This window comes from Bombina bombina, chromosome 1 (assembly GCF_027579735.1).
Source record: "Bombina bombina isolate aBomBom1 chromosome 1, aBomBom1.pri, whole genome shotgun sequence".
NCBI classification, from domain to species: Eukaryota; Metazoa; Chordata; class Amphibia; order Anura; family Bombinatoridae; genus Bombina; species Bombina bombina.
Window position 1 is genome coordinate 1,274,752,876 of NC_069499.1, and position 27,734 is coordinate 1,274,780,609.

Below are 27,734 nucleotides of genomic sequence, written 5' to 3' on the forward strand. Positions count from 1 at the left end.
ACTTTTTACGAGCTATACAGATTCGTACAGGTCTAATATCTAAATCTCACGCTGCTGTGGAGCGATACCATAACCTAAACCACCTCACATATTTTCCTGGCAATGTTGAATGTTGCTGTAACCTGTCGATTCAGTCTTTTACAAGCAACCCCCTGCTGGGTAGAGAAGTTCGAGTCGCTTGGTGATGACGTCAGGAGATGGTCGGCCTGCACCAATAGCGGGAGCCCGACTTTCGCCCTCTTGTCGTTTTACGGTGTGTAACAGAGAACGAGGAAACCCGAGATCCGGTATCCTATCCCCGGTTCCTTAAAGGTAATCTGCACATGGGAATGGCTGTTTGAAATGGGTAAAGCATGTACTGAACTGCAATGAAGCACAGACTGTTGGAGTGAATCGAGAGAGACAGTGGCATCTGCGGCCTGCAATATATGGCAATCCCTTAGCTGCCAGGACTCGGTGTATGCTTAAACTAGTTATGCATAATATAAATACATTTATCTCGGTAACGCCATCCGTTGTCTCAAGGGTTCTACAATTTTGTATCTTCTTTCATTCAGATTTGCCATCTATCTTGTGCGTGCACTTCCCTATCTCCCAAAGCAACTATGCTTCTTGGCTCACAATATATGGGTTTGGTTCTTTTCCTGCTAGCTGCAACCTAAATATGTCCTGCTCCTAGTAACACAACTATAGCTTACTCTTTGAGTAGGGCAATCTTCCCATTGTCAGGGCAGAATTTAAGTTGGGACATGAAAGTGCAAAAACAAAAAGTTCTAATGTTTTATTATTGCACTGTTGCTTGCATATAACAGTGTGTTTAATGCTTACAAAGGGGTTAACAGCAATGCACTACTGGGACCTAGCTGAACATATATAGTAAGCCAATTACAAGAGGTACATGTGCATAGCGACCAGCTAGCTCACATTAATGCATTGCAGCTCCTGAGCCTATCTGGGTATGATTTTAACAAAGGATATTAAGTAAACAATGTAAAATCGATAATGAAAGTAAATTGAAAAGTCTCTTAAACCATAAAAGTTTAATTTTGACTTTCATGCATCTTTAATTTTATCTCTGCCCCCAGCTGCTGCTGGCGCTCTGTTGCCTCTCTGCCCCCAGCTGCTGCTGGCGCTGTGTTGCCTCTCTGCCCCCAGCTGCTGCTGGCGCTGTGTTGCCTCTCTGCCCCCAGCTGCTGCTGGCGCTGTGTTGCCTCTCTGCCCCCAGCTGCTGCTGGCGCTGTGTTGCCTCTCTGCCCCCAGCTGCTGCTGGCGCTGTGTTGCCTCTCTGCCCCCAGCTGCTGCTGGCGCTGTGTTGCCTCTCTGCCCCCAGCTGCTGCTGGCGCTGTGTTGCCTCTCTGCCCCCAGCTGCTGCTGGCGCTGTGTTGCCTCTCTGCCCCCAGCTGCTGCTGGCGCTGTGTTGCCTCTCTGCCCCCAGCTGCTGCTGGCGCTGTGTTGCCTCTCTGCCCCCAGCTGCGGCTGGCGCTGTGTTGCCTCTCTGCCCCCAGCTGCGGCTGGCGCTGTGTTGCCTCTCTGCCCCCAGCTGCGGCTGGCGCTGTGTTGCCTCTCTGCCCCCAGCTGCGGCTGGCGCTGTGTTGCCTCTCTGCCCCCAGCTGCGGCTGGCGCTGTGTTGCCTCTCTGCCCCCAGCTGCTGCTGGCGCTGTGTTGCCTCTCTGCCCCCAGCTGCTGCTGGCGCTGTGTTGCCTCTCTGCCCCCAGCTGCGGCTGGCGCTGTGTTGCCTCTCTGCCCCCATGTGCACTTCTCTGTAGGTTGGTAGGAAATTAAAGTGAGAAGCAAGAAGAACCTTTTAAACATATCCTTGTGTAAAACATTTTTAGGGGCTTTTTGGGGTAAAAAGTATTTATTACGTTTGTCTCCTTTGCTGTTGTAAAATAAGGCCATATCCCCCCATATGTGATTGAGATTATGCACTGTAGCAATCATTACATAGCATATATTAGGGTCTGGTAGACTGCAGCACACTTGAACTTATATTTTAATGTAAAAAAATGATATGCTTTAATTTATTAAGTCTCTTGCTTGTGAGTGGCTAGTAAGGCAGATTCTGAGCAGAAGACAACCTGACATTGGCAGATTCTGTTTGGCTGACCGGCTGTGTCCTGCTCATGAGCTGCAATGATTGTGGCTCTCAAACAGGATTTTAACTGTCTTCATCCCCTTTTAAATTGTTATACATTGTAAGCTAGAGTCAGTATTGCAAAAATGATGTACTGATTATAGATAATTAAAGTGTAATTTTTCTAATGTTCTCCAGCCTCTCTGTGTTAAGCTGAAAAAGCACAACTTTCTGAGGCAAATTAAATAATGGATAAAGTTTGCATTGGTTAAACATTTTCTGAGGGTTTTAATTTTGTGTTTATTTAATGTCCCTTAAATTTTAAAACCTAATTCAAAATATTAATCTTTTTTTAATGGTTGCTTCTTAGTTATTTCAAGGACCATATATTTTTTTTTGTGTGTTTCCTTAAGTCATGTATTATTATTTTTTTTTGGTTCAGGCTGTACCTCTACAGATGGCTGAAACAGAGAGTCCTAAACGAGATCCAATTTCTCCTGAGAGAGAGCAGCAATCACAACTTACAGATGAAGAGGATATTGGCAAAGACTGTAACTCTGACAAAGAATTTGATGAAGAGGACAAAACTAAAACATCTGCCCTAGAAGAAGTGAATGGGGCTGATATAAGTCCTTCCAGGACTACTATTCAGTCAGATGAGGAGGATCGTTTGAGTGAAACAAAACCTCAGGACTCTGATAATGAGCAGAATCAAACCGAACTTGGAAAAGATTCCCCTAAACCCAAAAAAGAGAATGAGATTGGTGTAAATGATCTTCTTGATGAAGCTTCCTCTGTAATACGTGAACTTGATGAACATGAATTAGATTATGATGAGGAGGTGCCAGAAGAACCATTAGGTCCTCTTCAGGAAGATGAGGCTGATAAATTTGGAGATGAAGATGAAAAGGAGAAAGTAGAAGACTCTTCCACTGATGAGAAGAAATCAAATGAAAGGAAAGAAGATAAAGATGGTGCTGAACCTTCAAAAGAAAAGAAGAAAGCAGATGATGACGGAGAAATTGATGAAGGAGAAATAGATGTAAGGTTTTTTTTTCTTTTTTTTCTTATTTGACATTTATGTACAATTGTGGATATATTATTAAAGGTGTATTGTATAAAATCATTTTAAAGTGTTTGGTAACATGAAAAGTATTGCTTTTGGTGGTATGCATTAATGAGAAACTGCCTCTTATCCTCTTTTGCTGTTTGTATGTTAGAGGCTGGTCTGTGCCGCTCAGCATAGGCTGCAATCAGCGTGTCGGAGCTTATGAGTTTAAAGACACAGTTTTTTTTCCCCTACCCATTTTGTTCTCCACAGGGAGAACTTTCTCAAGGGCTTTTTGTCTTTGAAATTAACAAAATGTATTTTTTCCTTACCTTATTTACTTCTCTCAAATCTATCACATCTTAATCACTTTCATACCCACAGTGTTAGAGGGCCACTAATAAAGCCATATATGTAACCTGCAAATGCTTCGAAAAGCTGGCTTAGGAACATTGCTTCATTTTCAAATCCCAGGTGACAGATTTTGCTTTTTGGCATCTTTAGGGAGTGTTGGGCGCAAAGCACAATTTTTACTCAAAGGCAAGAGATGCTTAATGTCCCTTTAATGAAGAAGATGGGATATTTATATAAAACTTTAAAGCCAGTAAGAACATTTAAGAGAGACAATTTTTTTTTTTTTTTTGGGCCAGAGATGGGTATCAGTATACAGATACATAGAACAGTGTGTGACAAATATGTTCAAAATCTTGGGGCCAGCTTAAATATTTAGGAGCCAGGTATTTTCCTATACAAGAACCCTTTTATAGATACTGAAAACAATCTAAGGGGATACAATTGTAAACCCAATTAGTAACCTTTATGCTTTCTTTATGTCTGGTGTAATTGTTCTTTGTTCCTTGATTTAATGTGAGTGTTTTATTGATCGTTTGATTTAAACCTACTAATCTATCAGTCTTTATTTTAAATCTAGTGTATATTGCTACAGATTTAATTTATTTGCCGTTAAAATCCTGTAGACAGTCATTAGTCATTTCTGTTGTCGGACAGTTATTTTGAAAACAGATTTGTATTTGCTTTCATCCTAGAGAGAGATACAAAATCTTATAGTTGCAATAAGGCATAATACAGAGCTAAAGTAAAAGATTGTCAAATTAGCAAAAAGCTGTAAAAAATTTAAATCCAGCTAAATGGCAAAAGGCTACGTTAGACTTTTGGAGCTGTATATTCTCAAATTTTAGTTATAGGACTCCTAACCATAGAATACTTTTACATATGTCCCTATATAAAATCCTAACTTGGTTCCTAAAACATATATTGTAGGTCAGGCTCCTCCGTATTCTCGATGGCTCCTCCTTTAAGACAAATTTGTCAATCCCTGGCATGAAGTATACATTTTAATGGGTGGTAAACACCTTGTAATTGCAGGTAATTTTTGTTGTGATTAAAGTGATGGTAAATCCTTGCTTTTGTGAAACGCTAGGGTTTACCATTGGAACAAATAAAGCGGACTTTCAGTCATGAAGTATAAAATACTTAAATTTTTTGAAGCATTCGCCGCACTGAGCTCCTCAAGCAGCCCACGGCAGAGCGCTATTTTACTGAGTGGTGACGTTTCCACCTCTTAGCCAATAGTCGTGCTGACTATGAAGTATTTTTTACTTCATAACTGAATGTCCCCTTTATGTGTTCCACTGGTAAATCCTAGCATTTCACAAATGCTAGGATTTACCATCACTTTAACATATTTGCCAAGAGGTGGAAACGTCACCTCTCAGCAAAATAGCGTTCTGCCGTGGGCTGCTTGAGCAGCTCAGAGTAGCGAATGCTTTTAAAAAAAAAAAAAAAAAAAGGAAAGTTCAGCATGAAGTATTTTATACATCATGACTGAAAGTCACCTTTATTTGTTTAAATGTTAAGATCCGGCTGATATGTTAAAGTGATGGTAAATCCTGGCGTTTGTGAAATGCTAGGATTTACCAGTGGAACACATAAAGGGGACTTTCAGTCATGAAGTATAAAATAAAAAATACTTCATAGCCAGCAGGGCTATTGGCTAAGAGGTTGAAACGTCACCACTCAGCAAAATAGCGTTCTGCCGTGGGCTGCTTGAGGAGCTCAGTGCGGCGAACGCTTCAACAAATAAAGGAACTTTCCGCATGAAGTATTTTTTATTTAATACTTCACGACTGAAAGTCCCCTTTATGTGTTCCACTGATAAATCCTTGCATTTCACAAACGCTAGGATTTACCATTACTTTCACATATCATCCGGATCTTAACATTTTTAAACAAATGAACATTCTTTTTACTGCAATTAGTTTTCTATATTATTATTATCAGGTATTTGTAGAGCGCCAACAGATTCCGCAGCGCTAGCCAAACCCCACCCAAAATTTGCTTTATTTGGAGGAGACGAGCTGGGCTTTAGTCTGCAGACAACAAAGGTTGCCACTTAGGGACAGATATGTAGCAGGGTTATAGCTTGAGAAGTCAGTAGTGAATTTCAAGGTTTATTTTTAGATATAAATTGCATTAAAAGGGGGCAAAATAAACAATGGAAATATATTGCAAAGTTGTTTCACTATGCATAACTGTTCATTGTAAACTTCTATGTTTCTTCTAACTGTATTGCATTTCAGACTACTCCATGGTTTATATTTGTGTCTGATTTGAGCTAGATATATATTAGAAAATAATATATACATCATGATTGGGCAGTGTCATTATGATAAATTAAATGTATTTCAACACTACAGCTGTGTTTGTCATTTTAGGATGATGACCTGGAGGAAGGTGAAGTGAAAGATCCAACTGACAGAAAAACAAGACCTAGACTTACCTGCCGATTCTTCATGAAAGGTATTCCGTATTGACATTTTGTGTAAACGTGAAATCCTTTCAGCATTCTCCTGTTCATCCTATATATGTGTGTGATTGTGCATACAGGCATATTTATGTATGATAAAAGGGCACTATGTAAAATTACAAAAGATGCATATCATGGCACGTCGCCTTTTCTCTGTCACCTCTAATCTCTAGATTATAAACCCCACTGGCAGGGCCCCCTCCCCCTGTATCGATTGTGTTGCCAGGTCCTATTGTATTGTACTGCATACTCCAATGATTTTGTATTCAGCGCTGTGGAATATCGTGCTGCTTTTATAAATAAATGATGAAAATAATAGTAAGAATCCATCCCAATCAGTATAAAGTACTAAAACAATTAACCATTTCACTGATGTGCTAACTACAGGCTTTTGACTTAGGGGTCGATTTATCAAAGGCTTTGAAAGCCTTTCGACCCCTTACGACTGCAGGTTCTCACAAGAGAACTTGCAGTCCGTGTTTAACAAGCAGCGGTCATCAGACCGCTGCTTTCCTAACCTTTCGCCACCTCTAAGGTGGCGAATTTCAATCTCCCTTGTCTTGTCCGACTGAGGAGATTGACAGCTCCTGCCCGCGCAAATTTCTTGCAAATGCAAAATAGCGTTCGTGTACAATGCTGAAGTCCGCCAGGGAAATGTACGCTCCTGTCCGCAGCAGATTGATAAATCGACCCCTTAAATTGCAGTGCTTTTATTGTGAATTATCCACACCATTTTTTTTTCCAGCAGACCAATAAACTTTAGAAAACATCTTTATCTCACAGAAATACACCCAAAAATAACATACAGAATGCAAGAAAGGTGATATTTGTTATGGTTTTCTTTTTTTTGCATTTAGCATATGTGGTAAATGCAGCATGAGAGCCATAATACTTTTTGGCTGCAAATTTAGCATCATCATCAACTCCCTAAAAAAAACTACATTATAAAATTCTGTAACTATGTTTTACAGTAAAAATGAGACAATATATCTCTTTGTATCATCCTGCAGTTTTTTTGCAAAAACTGTGGGAATAAAATATCTTAACGGAACACTGAACCCAAATTTTTTTCTTTCGTGATTCAGATAGAGCATACAATTTTAATGCAGCAAATAGACGAAAGGTACACAGCGATCCTTAAAAAGCAGTTTTCTTCTTTATTTATTCAGCAACCTTAAACAACAGAGCTTAAAAACAATTATGCAGGTATGTCATGGAAAAGGTCCAATAAGCAACTTTCTTATTTACTCCTATTATCAATTTTTCTTTCTCTTGCTATCTTTTTTTTTTTTTTTTTTTTTTTTTTTTTTTTTTTAAAACAAGCTTTATTTAAGGTTATACAAATACAATACATGGACAAGATATAAAACATAATCATACTTATTAGAGGTATTTGTTCCCATATTAGATTGTAATGTATCGTACAATTAGATTTGGATAAATTCTACATCAAGATGGTAATTCGGGGGGTTCCTACAAAATCTTCAGGTGTGGTTCCCCTCCTTACAAGAGTACATATTAGATATATAGTTATAGGGTAAATTGTCCATTTACATTGGTAATTAAAGCTTGACTTTTTTAACGATATTATTTAACATGTAAATATATTAGTACCTTTATAAACAAAAAGCTCCAAAAGAAGCAGCCCGTACACACCGGGCCCAATGGAGTAGAGAGAAAGAGAGAGAGAGGAAAAGAAAAAAAAAAAAAAAAAGGGGAGGGAGGGGGGTATAGAGATGGTAGAGGGGAAAAGGGGAAGGTGGGGGTTTCCCAGAATGAGTCCGAATATATTAAGTGGTAGGTTGATTGCACGCTCAGAAGGTCGCCAATTAATTTATCCAGTATGGGGGGGTTTCCAAGTATCAAGCAAAGATTTGTATACATCTATTTGGTTGCTCTGATAATAGTGCAGCTTTTCAAGTGATAGTAATTCATTCACGGCGGTTCTCCACTCTACAAGAGTGGGAACCTCCTTTGATTTCCATAGTCTAGGAATCAATCTCTTCGCTCCAGTTAGCATAATCAAGAGAAGGGCCCGTCCCTGCCTGCTGATAGTATCAGGTAAATGTAGAAACAAAATGGTTTCGAGGGAGTTTGAAATATGTACATTTAGTATATTAGACATTTCCTCTAGGACTGTCGTCCAGTAATTCGTTAGCTTAGGGCAGGTCCACCAAATGTGTGCGAGTGTTCCTACCTCACCACATCCCCTCCAACAAGCCGCTGAGGCCGTCGGAAAAAATTGATGTAATCTAGATGGAGTATAATACCATCTAGTGTGTAGTTTAAGTTGTATTTCCTGAACCACTGCGGAAACAGACGAGTATTTAATCAGTCTGAAGGACTTGAGCCAGTCCTCTTCTCCCACCTCATTGTTAATGTCTCTGTTCCATGCGTCAGTGTATGTCGGTAATCGTATGTCAGGTGGAACTAGAAGCAGTTTATATATTTTTGAGATTAGTCTTTTTGGTGGGGTAGACTCAGTACATAGGGTTTCAAACTGGGTAAGTTCCCTAAGGAGATCGTGTTTATTTTCGTGATGTGATAGAAAATGGGAGAGCTGGTGATATCTTAGCCAAGATGAGAAAATATAATCTGAATGTTCTTTCATTTCGTGTTGTAGTTTGAGTCTCCCATTGGTCAATGCGAAATGTAAAACACCTACTCTCAAGTTGTATGGTTTATCTCTGTTTCTACTCAGCTCACAATAGGGTAAGTCGGGGTTCTCTAAGATTGGGATGAGTGGGGAGGTAAGTTTAGATATATGTGTACTAGTGGAAATTAACCTGTCCCACTCCAAAAAGGTTTCTGTTATTAAATGGTAATTTTGTAATATTTTTGGGCGTTTAGGCGCAGGGGTCCATGCCAGAGAAGCAACATTGTTAGAATGTAGAATCTGCCCGTCAATCCTGACCCATAGCTTCTGTGAAGAATTGTGTGCCCACTCAGTTAGTCTCTGTAATAATATGGCCCTTCTATATAATGCCAAATCTGGGAATCCCAATCCCCCTCTATCTCTGGGAAGATAAAGTGTCTTTTTTCGAACTCTAGGTTTCACTCCTGACCATATGAACTGCTCTAAGGTTTTTTGAAGTTTGGGTAAGAAATCCGCTGGTAAGTGAATAGGGGTCGTTTGCATGACATAAAGTATGCGTGGTAGAATGTTCATTTTAATTAAGCCTATCTTTCCTAACCAAGATAATGATTTATTCTTCCATGAGGATAGGTCATCGGATATCTCTTTCTTAATGGTTAAATAATTGTTTTTAAATAGATCTGCGGTGTTTGCTGATAAGTAAATGCCTAAATATTTCAATTTAGTGGTTGCTAGGGGGACATTATAGTTTTGTGCTAGAAACTGGGTATGTTCGGGAGGGGAGTTGATGTTGAGAGGTTTAAGTGGAAGTTAGAGAGATTTCCATATTCCCTTAGTTCAGAAAGTAACTCTGGGATTGATATGTCTATATTAGTAAGGGTGTACAAAACATCGTCGGCATATAATGCCTGCTTATGCTCTGTATCACCAATGCGGATTCCTTTGATGGTAGGGTTAAGGCGTATTTTTTGTGCTAATGCTTCTATTGATAGAGCAAAAAGTAAAGGGGATAGCGGGCATCCCTGACGGGTCCCATTAGTTATAGTGAAGGGGTCTGATAATGTTCCGTTTATTCTAATCCGGGCATTAGGAGCTGAGTAAAGGGCAAAGACCATATCCATGAAATGGTCTCCAAAATTCATGGCCTTCATGACCTGACGCAGGAAGAGCCAATCGACCCGGTCGAAGGCCTTCTCTGCGTCAGTCGAAAATAGTGCCAAAGGCACTCTTTCAGTTTGTGCGAAATTTATTATCTGGATCACTTTTACGGTATTATCACGCGCCTCCCTGCCAGGCATAAACCCTACCTGATCGGAGGAGACAAGATTCGTAAGAAATTTATTAAGGCGATTTGCTAAAATTTTGGAAAGGATTTTGATATCTAGGTTTAATAGGGAGATAGGTCTGAAATTAGCTGGATTATTAGGGGGCTTGCCTGGCTTGGGCAAAACGGTAATGTGTGCTTCCAACATAGTGTTAGAGAGCTCTGGTTGTTTGGACAAGTTGTTAAAAAGTTGAAGCATCAATGGCCCTAACGTTTCAATATATGACTTATAATATTTTATGGAGAGCCCGTCTGGGCCTGGACTTTTTCCGTTGGGGAAGTCTTTGATGGCCTGCAAGAGTTCATCAGCAGAGATTTGTGAGTCTAAATAGTTTCTTTGTTCAGCATCTAGCTGCGGCAAAGCCAGCGCCGCCAGATATCGATCTATCAGGAGCGTTCTGTCTGGTTTGTTTCCATGAGAAGCCATTGAGTCAGCTGACTGTCCTATGTTATATAATGACTGATAGTAAGAGTGGAAGGATTTGGCTATTTGTTTATTGCCTTTAATCATAGAGCCATCTGAATTTTGTATTGAATGTATGTGTGTTTTTAGTTGTTTTCTACGCACTGCCCTGGCTAACAGCTTTCCAGGCTTATTTCCGCCCTCGTAGTATTGCTGTTTTGTGTGCATAATTTTGCGGTGGTAAGCATCTGATAAAAGTGTTTTTAGGTCCCTTCTAGCAGTATCTAAGGCCTCTTTGGTCTCAGTGTCAGATACATTTTTTTTGTGTTTCTCCTCTAATTGTGATATGGTATGAAATATTTCTGCCTGTTTTAATCTATGCATTTTGGTAAGTCGAGCTTTATGTTTCAGAAAGTCTCCTCGTATGACACATTTGTGTGCCTCCCATACAGTTATAAGTGAGGTTTGCTTAGGATTATTATGTGATAGATAGTCTTCCAAAGATTTTTGGATGTCAAGTTTAATAATAGGATCATTCAATAGATAGTCATCCAGTCGCCATATGTAGGTCGTGGGAGGGAGATCAGGCCACTGAACCTGGCACGTAACCGGGGTAAGATACCTACGCCTCCTTTCTTGGATTGTCCCGAGGCAAATATGGCAGTGGGGTATTGTGAGTTGAACCACTTCGGTTCTTTTCCTTTACGGAAATGCGTTTCCTGGAGGAACAAAACATGGCTATACAGACTTTTCAGGGACTTAAAGGCTATAGACCTTTTACCTGGGTTGTTTAGACCTTTAGCGTTGATTGTGGTTAATGTTAAGCCATGCGAACCAAATTTGCTCTGACTCCGACTCATCCTGGAAAAAAAAAAAGAGGAAAGAAGCTAAGTAAGTAGAAAGAGCCAGAAGATTCAGAAGAGAAAAAGGGAGGAGTAGGAAATTGAGAAAAAGAGGTTTTTAGACCCGATGTATACTATCGGGCCAAGTATTGTGCAAGGTAAATAGGAAGTAAACTTTCGTTTTTAGATTATACAATTGCTTAAGTAACACAACAGATTGTTAATGAAAGTTTTCACACAGGGTAATAACCCTCAAGCCAGTACATAAAAGGAATGATAAACTTTGAACTCCAAATAACAGTAATGTACACTAACTGGGGAATAATTTATAATTACTGTCTCTTAGTATCTAGGTGTTATAATAGTTTTACAAAAAATAATGAGTCAAAAATAAAGGTGGAGGAAAAGGAGAAGATGGAGGGAGAAGGCAAGTAAAGTTAGAAATGGGAGGGGATGAAGGAGATTAAATGGAAGGGATTGGTAAGAAAAGGGAGAGGAAATAAGGGGGAAAAGAGGGGAGGGGAAGAAGGTGGGAAAGAGGAGAAGGATTCTAGAAAAAGGGTATGAGGGAGAGTATGCGTGAGATAAAGTAGTTTCTAAATGCACAGGTGAAACACTGAGCCCTACCTGGGAGCCAGTGACATTCCCAAAGTTAGGGCCTATTTTAAACTAAAACATTTGTTGATACCTGTAACCTGTTAATGTACTAGAGAGGTGCATAATACATTTTGACATCATACATCCTATAAAAGGGGGGTAAATACATCAGTTAGTGTAAACAATATTTATGTTAACTGTTTAAACCCAAGGAAGATAAAACAAACAATATAAATTTTCAGTGAAGGACATCATATTAGCTGCAGGCGATTAAGAGAGCAATTGCCCTTGAGTCTTACCCCTCTTGAGCCTGATGCACTATCAAATTGTCCAGACCATTTAGTCCTGCATACATACCCACCCTCTCCTCATCTCTGACTCAATGGAGATGTACATTACATTTAACAAGTAACAGTCACATCAGCTCAGACTCAGCCCCAACTAAGACAAAAAGGATACAGCTCTTGAGGCTCCAAGCAGAGAGTCAAACCTGGAGGAAGAGATGACTGGGATAGTCAGCTGGCAAGACAGACGCCAACCGGCCACCACATTGTCATGAAAATGGAGAGGCCTATTCTGGGGGTGTGCCCCGTTGTGGCATGTCCACATCAATGGAAAGTCCAGAGAGGAAGGCTTGCTCATCTGATCCAGGATGGAATGTGAAGGATTTATTCTGATATGAGGCCACCAGGGAAACTGGGAAGCCCCACCGGTATTGGATTTTATGTGCTCGTAATTTGGCTGTGATGTGGCCCAATTCCCTTCTTTTCTGAAGGGTTGTTGGCGATATATCTGAGAAAATTTGCAGTTCCTCACCGGCATGATGAACTGGATGTTTAAGGCGTGCACATCTAAGAATGTCTTCCTTATCTCTGTAGTTTAGAAAACGAACAATGATGTCTCTGGGGGGGGCTTTAGGTGGTGGTCTTGCCCGCAGTGCACGATGTGCACGCTCCAGGATTATGTCAGGTGAAGATGGGGAGTCCTTTAGGGATCGGAATAGGCTTTGAAGGTAGCCATTTATAGCAGGGGGATGAATAGTCTCTGAGACTCCTCTGAAACGTAAGTTATTACGTCGACCTCTGTTGTCTAGGTCTTCAATTTTATCAGCTAGTTGTTGTATTGCCTCTGAGTTACTTTGGATGTCAGTATTCATCAAAGTTACTGAAGCTGTGTGCTCATGTTGTTTAGCTTCTACCTGAGAGTCTCTGTTGTCCAAAGTTGAGATGTCTTTCCTTAACTCATTAAAAAGATTTCGCATTTCTTGGACTGCTTCTTTAATATCCTCCTTGGAGGATAAGTTTCTGAGGTCATCCTTAGTGATTGTGTTTTGCATTTGTGTGTCCGTGCTTTGTTGTTGCATGGTGTTGGCCTGTGAGACTGCCTCTGCAATGTTGTCAGGTGGAGATATGGTTGATGTGTCAACTTGCTTTAGGAATCTATTTAGAGCACCAACTGGGTTACTTTTTTCTGCTTTTTGCTGCTTTTTGCAAGGCATCCCTCAATGTCTCTATTCATTAAGTGGATATAGGATTACTAGGAATAGCCTTGTATGATGTGCCTTCCTCTCTTGATGCAATTAGTATGGAGATTAGTGCTTAATACAGAAAATGTGATTATTCATAGTAATCTCCACTACTGTGATTAAACAAAATTTGTCAGGAGGGCTCTGCTTATTTTGACCTTTATATTGACACCAATGCAGTTTTTATGATAAAAAGGATTTTGAGTGCTGCATATGAAAATACACCTATGGCTGCTGAATTTGGCTGCTGCAACCCCCTGCGATTTAGTAACGATCCGGTCACTAAATTTCCTGTGACAGACCTGATTTGCAAACTGTATTTGGGGGGATCAGTTAGGCCTATAGATATATTACCCCTGGTATTCAACTGTGAATTTTATTATAGGCCAGCTCCCACATTTATAGCCTCAGTCTCGCCTCTCCTTTCAGAATTGTTCCGGAATCAAACGCAACTCCTCTGGTAATAGAGTATGTAATTATTCACAATAGGGATATAACTCTGTCAGTACCATCCTATTCTGTTAGTATATGCAAGAGAATTCCTAACGTGATCTGTTAGACTTAGCGGTGCTGCCCTCGTGGTCTCCAAGATGGTGTGTTGCGCACTTAGGCCTTACTATACCGCTGTGTGACAGTGTGATATATGTGCGGCTGGCTTACCCTGTTTAATGTCAGATAGTGTCCACGTTTCAGGGCCCAGCTGCGTGTATGCTGCGATTGTCTTCTTGTATGGGTAGAGGCTTAGGAAAATGAGCTGTGATATTCGCCCTGCTATCTCCGGTTCTCTATCTCAGCACGGGCATTGATGGCGCAGTTGTCGCGGCTGATGTATGCTGAAGTCAATCAGCGTTTATGCTTTCAGAGGGCATCGGTAGATGAAGTTTGCTTCAGTACTCCCACTGATAGTTAGATAAGTGGTAAAAGGAGCATTTATATAGTTAAAATGTACTTTGTACGGCTTGAGGGTTGAGGAGCTCTCCTACAACACAGCCATCTCCCAGCGTGGCTTGGCTCCGCCCCCCTCTCTTGCTATCTTTATTTGAAAAAGAAGGCATCTAAGCTAAGGAGCCAGCCAATTTTTGGGTTCAGACCCTGGACAGCACTTGTTTATTGGTTTTTTGGTAAATTTATCCACCAATTACCAAGAACAACCCAGGTTGTTCACCAAAAATGGGCCGGCATCTAAACTTGCATTTTTGCTTTTCAAATAAAGATACCAAGAGAATGAAGACAATTTGATAATAGGAGAAAATTAGAAAGTTGCTTAAAATTGTATGCTCAATCTGAATCACAAAAGAAAAAAAATTGTGTTCAGTGTCCCTTTAACATCAAAAATGTTCCCAGGATGCACTTCAGTCTGATCTCCTACTCCAATTACTGGTCATTATAATAATCCTATATTAGCTGAAAGTCACAAACAAACACTGTGTACAGCGCTTACTTAAACAATCCACGGTTCATCTATAACTATAGGAAACTACTCCAGCGTGTATCATGTGAGTCTAATCTATCCCAAGAGACACATATCTTGCAACCATGTCAGTGTCTTCTGCCCAAGTAGTTATCTGGTTCTACAGTAATATGTATTGGCGCTTCAGGCTTAACAGTCCGAGCACGATTGATTGGTGCTATAGGCGGCCACAGGTATTCGCTTCAAACAAAAACAAGTTCCACAGTACTTGATCAAGCTTAAAATAATCCTTTATGCCAATGTTTTAAAACCAAGACACAACGGCTTCCAGAGTGTTATAAACACCAACACTCCGCTACAAGAATGGTTCCTGACATGTTTCGGCTATACACTGTGTAATTATCTAACCATACAATTTGTACAATATATATATTTTTTTAACCCTTCCAATACGCATGAAGACCCGTTGCCTATGTGCAAGGGATAAACCGTGTTTTTTTTGAACAGGGATCATTGATTCAATGCTTTTTTTGTTGATACCCGCCACTAAAAGCAGCTTATTGTTGGTGTATAGCAGAGTGCATCCTAGACCTTATTGGGAATGCTGGTGATGTTGCCACAGATATGTGTGGTCATGGCATAGAAATGGTGAAACAAGGAAGTGGCTGGCAGTAAAGGGAGCTGAATTGGGGAAGGTTGTTTAAACCCCTCAATCTCAGCTCCTTTATTAGCCACATCTCTCATTTGAAAGACAATTCCCTGTTCATTTAAATGGTGGTGGTATTGGAAAGCCACAAGCTCCCCAAAATGTGTTGGTTTTTGTTTTTCTGGGCAAGGGGTCTTTATAAGCTCAACAATAAAAAGAAGTGTGTTGTCGTATATTGGGCAAGTTTCTCTTAAATGCATACGGTATATTCATTTTGCTTGTCCCAATGTGTGATTGCTTAAACTCCTGCACTGTCACAAAGTAACTCCTCTTAGCCTATACTTTAACCCCCAAAAGCCTGTATGGACCACTCTTTCAAATTTAGCTACCTTTGATGACCGATTAGTAAGATGATCACCATTGTCACCTGGCTATTTTCAATTTTGTTTACTAAAGTCTTTACAAAAATATGCTATTTTTAACACTTTTTTGTTGTTGCAGTTGTCTGACATGCCATGAAATATGTGTATAATAATAATAGTATATTTTTAACTGCTGGGCCTGTTGAGAAAAAAAATCGTATTTCAAAGAGCGATGAATTTTATCATCTTGATAATCTATGCATGCTGCTGTCCAAACAAGCTTAGTAAAATAAAACACCACCAGATATGAAACACTTTCACCAAAATACTCATCTTATATATGATCATTTTTTAAATATATGGGTAGTTTTAAATCTATCTGTGCCTTTTAGGGAGCAAGACATGGGCTGCCCTTTCTCTATGACTTCTGTCCGATTTCAAAAGAAGATAATTTTTTTTTTTTAATTTGTTATTCTTGGTGCTTAGATGTGGTACTACTAGGGTCCTTTTTATAAGCCCAGAACATACTACCATTCATATAAAAGAAAGTCATTGCAATTCTTCTGTCTATTACTTGCTACATAGATGGGCCGAAGACTCCATATTTGAAAGATGATACTCCCCTCTTTAATAAGTATTTAGTGTTTGGTCTGATATGCTGTCATGAGGAGATAGTATCTTCAATGGAGCCCCTATCCTGCTAATGTAAATACAGTACATTAGGTAGGTGTTTCTCGTTTTTACTGCAGTTTCTTGTTTGTCTTAGGGGAAGTAGGCTCTCTGAAAGACCTCTCCAAATAACAGAAACCATCCTGGTGCCTTGTGATCACCTAAAAATGATAGGGATTGTAAACCCTTCTTCAAATGATGGAATTTCTATTTTCAGTTTAGGGCTATATTCACTCTCTAGGCCAGTGTTTTTCAACCAGTGTGCCGTGGCACACTAGTGTGCCGTGAGAGATCCTCAGGTGTGCCGCGGCAGACTGACAACAGTGTGACATATTTTTTAAATTTTGCTTGTTTTTTATTCTGGGCCGTTTTTTTTATTTTGAGTGAGATGACTGAGGGTAACAGCGTAGTGGCAGCTCGCTCCCCCAACCCGTGTTCACACTTGGAAGGAACCCCCACCCACCACAACACGTGTCTAGTGCCGGCTATACACACCGCAACACTTCAATCCCCCATGCATGCTGGCACAGCTTTGCTCCTCCTCCAGAACAGTTCCAGCCAGCAGGGGTGTCCCTCTTTCAAATTTTTAAATATTGGGAGGTATGTGACAGGCTCATCAGGCATCATTTACAACCATGACATATTGACATTCATTCACAGACAATCATTATGATTGTTTGTGAATGAATGTCAATATGTCATGTATAGTTTGTAGGAGGCATGGCATGACAGCACAGTACAGTGTGTGTGTGTGTGTATATATGTGTATATATGTGTGTATATATATATATATATATATATATATATATATATATATATATATATATATATATATATATATATATATATATATATATATATATACACACACACACATACTGTATTAGGCTACAATGTGTGATTTTGTAAAATTTTGGGATGGTGGTGTGCCGCAGGATTTTTTAATGTAAAAAAAGTGTGCCACGGCAAAAAAAAGGTTGAAAATCACTGCTCTAGGCAAGCAGACGAGGTCGAAAGGAACCCCCATAAAAGCTTCCCTCCCACTCAAAACCCTTTGCTTGCTGGTGCTCAACCAGCATCTTAAAGGGCAACATAACCACACATTTGAAAAGGCAGGGTTCTTTAAAGGTAAGGTGAAGTTGAGCACACTTCTTAACGATATCTTACATAGATTAAAAAAATAAGCATAAGTTTCATTCATCAATATTATACTAATTATCGTAATTACTTATATTTCTACCTTACAAGTACTCTCCCGACACCAATCTTTCGTCTACCCACCATTTTTAAACATTTGATTGACAGTTTAAATCTATATAAACGTCCAATTAGCTTTTTCCCCATTAGGGGGTCAGCCCATCCATTCCTACGTCACTAGATACCTGAGCGCATGCGTCTTACTACAATCATCGTAGTTCCACCCGTGCTCGTTCGTGAGACGCGCATGTTCTGTGCGACCTGTGTTACTATTCTGCTGTTTTGTCTCAGAATAAGCATTTCATCGACCACGCTGCAAGTGAGTGTTGGATCCGATGTATGTATTTCCATATTTAATTTAAAAATTAATAATTTTGTTTTCTTTGTATCGGTAAGTGGCGCATGCGCAGACGAAATCTACTTCGTGAACGCGCTTTCACTTGACATAAAGAGAGGGTGAGACCGCTCTCTGACATGATAAAGAGAAACACGGAAGTGGCATGGGGGAGGAGTATTCAAATAAACGGTAGGAAAAATAAAGATTTGATTGCATCAAAAGTATAGAATAAAAATAAAGTTAGCGACTACGTTGTTATTAAATAATAGAATGCTTAGAGGCTTTCAATTCCGCTAAACTTTACCTTACCTTTAATATTAAACATCTGTCCCTCCTTGTGGTATGGGGATTGAGATACAGACCAATTAAAGGGCCACTAAAGTTAAAATTAAAGTTTCATGATTCAGATTAAACATGCAATTTAAAAAAAAATAATATACATCCATTATCAAAACCTGCACAGTATTGTATATGCACACTTTCTGAGGCTCCAGCTCCTACTGAGCATATGCAAAAGTGCTGTGTATATACATTTTGTGATTGGCTGATGGCTGTCACATGATACAACAAAGGGAAGGGACATTGAATTAACTTTGAAACTTGCCAGAAAATATTTTTTCAAATTCAAAGTAAGTGCTATTGCATTGTCATTTTATTGTGTATTTGTTAGTTATTCAATTATGTTATATTTATTGGTCCTTTAAGATTTATTTCCCTTACCATAAAAACTGTAGGCTTCCCAGTTCCAACTTGAAATGGAAGTGTAGACTTAACACTGCTATATTCTACAAAGTAATTGGTTGTATGTTAGTGTGACCCATTTTTATAGCTGTCCCTGATTTTTCACAACAGAGAAAATAACCTAGGTTACAACATGGTATCACTTATTGCTTTATTGATAACAACCATTTTTCCCCTCAATACAATACACACAGACATGCACAAAAAAAATATTGCTGATCTGGTGACTTTTAAACTGGAGCATCTGGAACCCCAAATAGCAAAATATGATGGAGAGGATCCTAAAATTGGAGCTTGGCCTGTACACCTCCAGAAACCACAGTCCATAGCAATAATAAGAGATAGAATTATGGCTAGAGCTGGTTCAACAGATATGCCAGTTGTTGTGTGCTAAGTGGATTTAATCTGCTTTGAATGACACCACACATTTCAATGCGTGTTGCGGTGTGTTATGGACAGTTTGATGTATTGTTTCAGTCTATTATACACAGCCTAAATTCAAATTAAATTTGACAATCTCAATTTCGGACTTTGCTCACTTGCCAATGCCTGTCATTAATAATAGACGAGAGGTATGATGTGGACTGGATCATAAGTAGTTCTTGATTCCTTTCCATTTGAAATGGATATACTTTAGCTGATTCTCATTTGTGAGAGTATATAACCATCTCTGATGTGAGGTTAATATTTGCTATAGATATATCTTATGTTTGTGATATGTATTTTATTCTCCCCATGTAGTAGATCGGCTTTACATGTCTGTATATATAACTCCCTTTCAGATGTCTTAAAGGGACACTCAAAACAAAATTAAACTTTCATGATTCAGATAGAGAATTCAATTTTAAACAACTTTACAATTTACTTCCATTAACAAAATGTGCACAGTCTTTTTATATTTACACTTTTTGAGTCACGAACTACTACTGAGCATGTGCAAGAATTCACAGAATATACGTATATGCATTTGTGATTGGCTGATGGCTGTCACATGATACAGGGGGAAGTGGAGTGGAAATAGACATAACTGACTTGGCAGACTACTTTTTTCAACCAAACACTTACCATCCGAAGTAACATCCCACCACAAGACTGCAACCTTCCCCCCAACCACTGAGAATGAAGTGAGTTCCCTAATGTCTTCCTCACACCTTACTACCTGCCCACTTGACCCTATCCCTTCACATCTAATACCTTCCCTGTCTTCTGCCCTCACTCCAGCTCTTACTCGCATATTCAACCGATCTCTTACTACTGGTTCATTTCCATCTTCCTTCAAACATGCAATGGTCAGCCCCATCCTCAAAAAACCCTCTCTCGACCCCAATTCTCCTGCAAACTATCGCCCCATATTACTGCTTCCGCTAGCTTCAAAAGCCCTTGAAAAACTAGTTTTCGATCGCCTAACCCACTCCCTGTCCTCCAACTTATTTCTTGACCCCTGCAATCTGGCTTCCGTTTTCAACACTCAACTGAGAAGGCCCTCACCAAGGTTACTAACGATCTTCTTTCTGCTAAAAACAATGGCCACTATTCTATACTTATCTTACTTGACCTGTCTGCTGCCTTTGACACTGTTGACCATCCACCTCCTCCTACGGACTCATCTCCCTTGGGCTCGGTGATATTGCCCTCTCCTGGATCTACTCTTATCTCTCTAATAGGTCCTTTTCTGACTCATTTGCTGGTGGCGACTCCTCTCCATTGCCTATGTCTGTTGGAGTACCTCAAGGCTCTGTTCTTGGCCCTCTACTCTTCTATATCTATACTTCCTCATTGGTTAAACTTATCAGTAGCTATGGCTTAAACTATCGCCTCTATCCCGATGATACTCAGATCTACCTATCCACCCCTGCACTCTCTCCTTCTGTCCTTTCCCACATCAGCGACTGCTTATCTGGCATTTCTTCCTGGATGGCCTCTCACCACCTAAAAATCAACATGTCTAAGACTGAGCTTCTTCTAATCCCCCCCATCTAATTCTACTACAGTTTCTAACTTTACTATCACTGTTGGCGACACCACTATCTCCCCATCACCCCAAGTCCGCTGCCTAGGAGTTGCACTTGACTCCAATCTGTCCTTCATACCCTACATCCAATTGCTCTCTTCATCTTGTCGCAACCACCTACGCAATATCTCCAAAATTTGTCCTTTTTGGAGTGCTAAAACTACTAAACGGCTAATCTATTCCCTAGTAATTTGCTGGCTTGACTACTGTAATAACCTACTAACTGGCCTTCCTCTCTCCCGCCTCTCCTCTCTTCAATCCATCCTAAATGCCTCTGCTAGGCTAATCCACCTCTCCCGACACTCTGTATCTGCTGCACCCCTCTGTGAGTCCCTTCACTGGCTCCCCATTCACAGCAGAATTAAATTCAAAATTCTTACTCTGACCTACAAAGCCCTTACCAATATAGCCCCCCCTACCTGTCCTCATACATCAACAAATATACTCCAGCCCGTCCCTTAAGATCCAACAACGATCTACTCCTTGCATCTTCTACCATCACCTCCTCCCATACTAGACTACAGGACTTCTCTTGTGCAGCACCAACCCTCTGGAATGCACTTCCTCTAGCTGTCAGACTTTCCCCCAACCTCTCCTCCTTTAAACGCTCCCTAAAGACCTTCTTGTTCAGGGAAGCCTATCATCAAATCAGTAACTAATGAATTGCACTTGCCTAATAGTTGCCCTCATGTAACTCCACACTAACATCATTCCCACCTTTGCAGTCCCCCACCACCTGTTGCTCACCCTCCTACCCATCTAGATTGTAAATTCTCACAGGAACAGGGCTCCCAATTCCCCCTGTATTTGTTTGTTAAATTTTGTCTGTTGTCTTATATTGTATTGTACTGTCCTTTTTATCTTTGTTTCCCATGGACAGCGCTGCGGAATCTGTTGGCGCTTTATAAATAAAGAATAATATATATATATATTATACACACACACACACGCCAGCAGGTGGCGGTGGTGCATAAAATTCAATAATTACACCCCTGAAGATTTCAAAGATGCATATATATAATTTTTTTTTTTTTTAAAACTTCTTCTACAGTCCTACTTTGTGATCATATCTACTTAGACAAAAACTCAGTACAGATCTAATTTCAGCATAAAGAAAAATGCTTTGTAGGGTAACTTTAACGGCAGTCAGTTAATTCTTATAATACAGGCGTTGAGCTACTTGGGATATATTTGTGTCACTCCTGATAGTTTGTTTTAGTGCATGTGCATTCTATTTAATCCAGTGATAGAGAGTTTAGACTGCATGCAACAGCGAGCAGTAGAGCAGATCAGTGTGGCCGATCAGGGAAAATAATGGAGACTGAAGTGGGTACTTCAACCAAGAAGAAAGCACATGGCCTCTTCCCTACTGTGAAAAGGGAAGTCACTGAGATTGTAAAGTCCTGTTTTCACAGATATTGGCTTGCAATAGAGATTTCAATTGGTAGCACCAAGAGTAGCATGTTACCATGATTTCTGCCGTTCTACACGCGCACAGTCTGCAGCCCCTCCTTCCCAGACCCCTCTCTCATTGGCTATGCAGCATTATGGGACTTGTAGTTAGTTCCTAGCCGTGGCCTAGAAACAATCCGGCCGCACCTGGCTAAATGTTAGGTGCGGTTAACAGTGGGCAAGTTGCGAGTGGTAAAAGTAAGTTGGGGGCACGCATGGGTGTCTTGGGGCTCCAAACTAGGTTTATCGAGCCCTGTGGTAAAGAACGATTATGTTCGTTAATTATCACTGGTACTGAATATAATCTGCTCGTTTTTACTGTTGTTTATTTTTTGTTATTTGATCTGCTTATCTCTGTTTTATTTTTTGCTATGATCTAGCATATATACTCGACAAGAGTGCCCTCTATCCCCATCTCTTCTTTAAATTTTGAATTTCCAATTTACTTCTATTGTCAAATTTGCTTCGTTCCCATGCTATGTGATAAAGAGATACTTAGGTAGGTGTCTGAAGCATTACATAGCAGGAAATAGTGCTGCCATTTAGTGCTCTTGCAAATTCATAACATTCTTGCAAAGCTGCTTCTGTATAGTGCTCCAAAAATAGGCCGGCTACTAAGCATACATCCCTGATTTTCAGCAAAAGATACCAAGAGAACAAAGAAAAATTGATAAAAGAAATAAATTACAAAATAGTTTAAAATTGCATGCTTTATTTGAATCATGAAAGAAAAAAATTGGGTTTCATATCCCTTTAACCCTTTGAGTGCTAATGACGGCTCTGAGCCGTCACAGAGTTTCCCACTCTGGTGCTAATGACGGCTCAGAGCCGTCACTAGCACTCTCCCACCTTGAGGGAGATCTGGGGGCTCCCACCACTTCTACCCCAGTGATCGTGCCTGTAGAGTGACAGGCATCGCCGGGGCTTCCTGTTTTGCGTGGTGACGTCATGGCAATAACGTGATGACGTCACCGTGCAACTTTATTTATACTTAACAATGTTAAGTATAGGAGCAGGGGGCATGCTGCTTAGAAGCCTGTATCTCAGGCATCTAAGCAGCTACAGACCCCCAAGACCCACCATTGGAAAGGTAATCGCCTAACCTTTCCAACAGTGTAAGTCTTGGGGGTCTGGAAAAAAAAAGTTAAAAAGATCTAAAACGGTCTTTATTTTAACAATGACACGTACTAAGCAGTGCGCTAGAAATCATTGAAATATATATATTATTCATAATTTTAAATTCATTTTACATTTTTTTTTCTTTCTTTTTTAACTTCATTTGTGCAGGGTCCATTGCCTCCTGTCACAGCCCTAAAAGTGGGTTGTGGTCTCTTCAGGAAGGCAAAGGAGGAGCTTCACCTTTTGTAAGTGTTTGCTAGGACAAAATGTGCCCTAGCTCCAATCAGTGTCTTTGCTTCAAAAACCATGTGACAGGATGAAAACAAACCACCTTTCAAAAAGACAATTCAAAGTATGTACTAATACTGAAAATGATTGTCTTTTTTTTTTTTTTTCCCCTAATTTACAGGCATCAATCGGTGTTCTCCTCATGACCTATTTAATGGGCACTTCACCCAGCTGATATTACTGACCACCCAGCTTACAGCTAACATTTAGCTAGAATTATCTAATATTTTTTTCAATGTTTGTTGCACAAACTATTATTAATTTAACTAATGCATTTAATTTGTGCTTTGTATAGCTTAAGTAACATTTATAAATAACAGAATATTTTGCCAGATGGTTGGCATTATTTCTGAGGAGAACACTGATTATTATTTATAGTAGTAGCCATTACCTTGAGCAGCCTACCATAAGAGGTGTTCAAAAAGTTCTTATGTCCAACTACCACCTCTTCCGAAAGACAATTCAAAGTATGTATTTCTACTGAACCCCAAGGCAGAGCATGTTGTGACATGCGATGTCAGCATGTCTGCAGAAAGATTGTTTGCCTGCACTTTTCATTTCTACCTGTAGATGTCACTGTTCAGTTGAAGCTTAAAAGGGCATTGTAATATACACTAGATTTTTCTTTGAATAAATGTTTTGCAGGTGATAGTTATATAGCCCATCTTGGGGTGTGTTTGTAAAAATGTATAGTTTTGCTTATTTTTAAATAATTTTGTGCTGATTTTCAGACTCCTTACCAAGCCCTGAAGTTTTAGATGTATACTGATGTATACAGACTTCAGGTTTCTTCTGTTTGTATAATGGGTCTTTTCAAATGCAGGGGAGGACCTGCTCTCAGCCCCTTTCTTATTTTTTTTTTTTTTTTAAATACTTTTTATTAAAGGGAAAAAAATATATAGAATAAACAGAACATGCCATCTTCATCATACAATACAAACAGAATAAGAAAAATAAGAAATAAAACAGACATGTCAATATCCATATACATGAAACAATTCCATATGCAATTGTTATTCTGATAACTAATATATCACCTTAGTTTCGCTCGTATAAATTCTGTTTATTTCAAACCTCATCCTATTGCCAATCTTAATAGAGAATAAAAAAAGAAAAACACCCCATCTGACCTTTTAATTGGATATTCTCCCTTTCTCTATCCACTTTAAACGATCTATATTTGCCCGCTTGTACTGTATCAGGAGAGAATCCTCTACTGGGAAGGGAAGAGAGGGGGGGGGGGGGGAGAGGGGAAAAAAAAATCATATATCTAAATGTAATATGTACTCTTCTCTTCCTATACTTCCTCACAAGTATTGTACCCATTGTATGGGCAGCACTTCCGCAACTATTAAATTCAAAAAAGGGAATGTATCTTGTAAAGGTTTAATAAATTGACGCTGTTCAGCTGAAGGCCATGAGCAGATATAATTTTTCCATTTCTTAAAAAACTTCCAATATTGTGTTTCTAGATTGGGTTTTAAGCTCAATCGTTCCAGTATCATCCGGCTTTTCATATTATTAATAAATTCCTGTAAGCTTGGAGTCATTTTTTGTTTCCATTTCTTACAAATTAGATGCCTTGCAGTTAGAATAGCGAGATTTATCAAATATCTGTTCTCCAGATTCTCTGCTGAGTTTAAAAAAAAAAAAATTGAAATGAATTTAATCTTATCTTGTAATTTACCACTTTATTTAACCAGAATTGCACTTTCATCCATTATTGTTGTATTTTAGGACATTTCCAGAAACAATGCATCAGATCAGCGTTTGAAATATTACATTTATAGCAGCAATTCTGCAGGGGAGACCATTTACTAATCCTTTCTGGAGTTAAATAGAAATTATTAACTATCTTGCATTGTGACTCCCTCATATTAACTCTGTCTGTGGCTTCTGCAGTCCGATTCAAACTATCAAGTATATCTTGACTTTGTACTGTCAGAAAATATTGTAAAAATTTCTCCTTCACCTTATTAATATGCTGCTGCCCCCTGAGTTTCATTACGTTTTGATACCAAAATGATATAGAGCTTGTCCCTATTTTATAGAGTGTTAGACCTGCATCAATACCTGGTTGTGCCCAGTCTGGCCCAAATCTTCCTACATATGTATCTATAATATGTCTTGCTTGTAGGTATGCACTGTTTAGCCGGCAGCTCAAATTTCTGAGTCAGCTTCTCATAAGATTTAATTACCCCGGTTTGTGGCTCTCTTATCTGAGAAAAATATATAAGACCTTTTTTTTGCCATTCCTGGAAGACACTGTTGTTATTCCCGGGTGAGAAATCTACCGTACCTATCATAGGGAGATACAGACACCTGATATTCCTGCCCCACCAGCTTACAATATTTTTGCCATGCTATGACTATATTGATGAATGTCACCATTTTGTTTACATTGCTCGGTAACGGTCTACTTGGGCAATGCAGTATTGCCTGTAAATTAAATGGCTTAATTATTTCATTTTCTAAATTATAATAAGTCACATGATCTGCCTTAACAAGCCAGTCTATGGCAAATTTTATTAACGTAACATAATTATATATCTTTTTATATTAGGTAGAGAAAATCCTCCAAATTGTTTACCATAACTTAATTTTTCCATCTCTATACGTGGCTTCTTCTTCCCCCATATGAAGCCAGAACATGCCCTATTATATCTATCTATATCTTTCTTTAACATGAATAATGGTAAATTCTGTAATAAAAATAGCAATTTGGGAAAAATTATTATTTTGATTAACGTAATTCTTGCAGTTAATGACAAGTAGAATATATTCCATTTGACTAAATCAATCTGTATTTTATCCAGGAGATCTTTGTAATTTAATTGATACCATTCCTTCGTGTTCCTGCTAATTTTAATACCTAAATATATTGTACTTCTTTAAAAATATATTGCCCACTGTCTCCTGTTTTATTAATCCACAATAGTTCCGATTTACTTGGATTTATCTTATAACCAGAGAATGAACTAAATTTATTTATTACTTCCAGAAAACATGGAATACTGTTGGCTGTATTCTGCAAGAACATCAAAATATCATCTACAAATACCTGATAATAATAATAATCTAAAGAAATCAGGACCTTTTGAGTACCTATTTTAACTGGTTGCAGTTCTTTTCTAATATAGATTGCGAGAGGTTCTAATGTGATATCAAACAAAAGTGGAGACAGTGGGCAACCCTGACGTGTACCCTTCTCCAACGTAATATATAGCGAGAGTTCTCCATTGACCAATAGTTGTGATTAAGGTTTGTTGTAGATCAGCCCCACCAAGTCAGCCAGTGCGCCGTAGAAACCAAACTTTTCTAGTGATGTAAATAAATTATTCCATATAATGGAATCAAACACTTTTTCAGCATCCACTGTTAGTATTGCCAAGTCCCTATCTTTATACTGATTATACTTCCCCCCGGCGTCCTGGACCTGCTGATGGCTATGATCTACAACCATTAATACTCTACGCCTGTTTCGTGCTGAATTTCTGCCTGGGATAAATCCTGCCTTTCTCAGACTTTTTCAGCCTTTCTGCTATTAATGACGTTAGTATTTTGTAGTCATGATTCAGCAGTGAAATAGGGCGGTACGAGGACATATCCTCTGGGTCCTTCCCTTTTTTATGTATTAATGTTATTGAGTTCGAAAAATACGGTGAGTACATATCTTTTTTGAGATAATAATAGTTATATAATTTAGTTAATGTCTCAGCAATCTCCTCCTGCGTAATTTTGTAAAATTCGGCCGTAAGACCATCTGGTCCGGGTGCCTTCCCTGATTTAGCTTTTTTGATTATATTTACTACTTCTGTTTCCGTAATTGGCGCATTTATCAGTTGTAATGCTTCCTGAGATATCCTTGGGACATTTAACCCTTCCCAAAATTGATCTTTCACTTGTAGTACTATATTCCCCTCTGAATACAAGTTTTGATAATACTTCAGAAATAGCTCCCTGATTTCTGATGTACCAGTATGAAGTTTTCCTGCACTTTTAATTGCAGGTATCATGTTTTAATTTTTTCCGACATTTAACCAACTTAGCCATATGTTTTTCCGATACCCCTAGATGTTTTTCCGAGACCTAGCTTTTAACTCTTCTCGTGCCCATTTTTCCTTCATAAATTGTTCCCTTTCTGCTCTTGCAGCTTTATATTTACTCCATGTATTATCATTAGGATTTTTTAAATGGCTTTCATAAGAGTTTCTTAGCTGATTTGCTAATTGCATTTCTCTGGCTTTATTCTTCAGGAACAACTT

The 27,734-nt window shown here is 39.2% G+C and overlaps 1 protein-coding gene across 1 annotated transcript in view; it reads left to right on the forward strand.

Annotated features, from left to right (window-relative positions):
* The first annotated feature begins 204 nt into the window (after positions 1 to 204).
* Positions 205 to 27,734, forward strand: part of ZC3H18 (zinc finger CCCH-type containing 18) — a 589,339-nt gene continuing 561,809 nt past the window's right edge. The window contains exons 1-3 of the mRNA XM_053701306.1: positions 205 to 312; positions 2,517 to 3,116; positions 5,858 to 5,942. Of these exons, the coding sequence (XP_053557281.1) occupies positions 2,532 to 3,116; positions 5,858 to 5,942 (670 nt within the window). The 5' untranslated portion in view covers positions 205 to 312; positions 2,517 to 2,531. The remainder of the gene's footprint in view (positions 313 to 2,516; positions 3,117 to 5,857; positions 5,943 to 27,734) is intronic.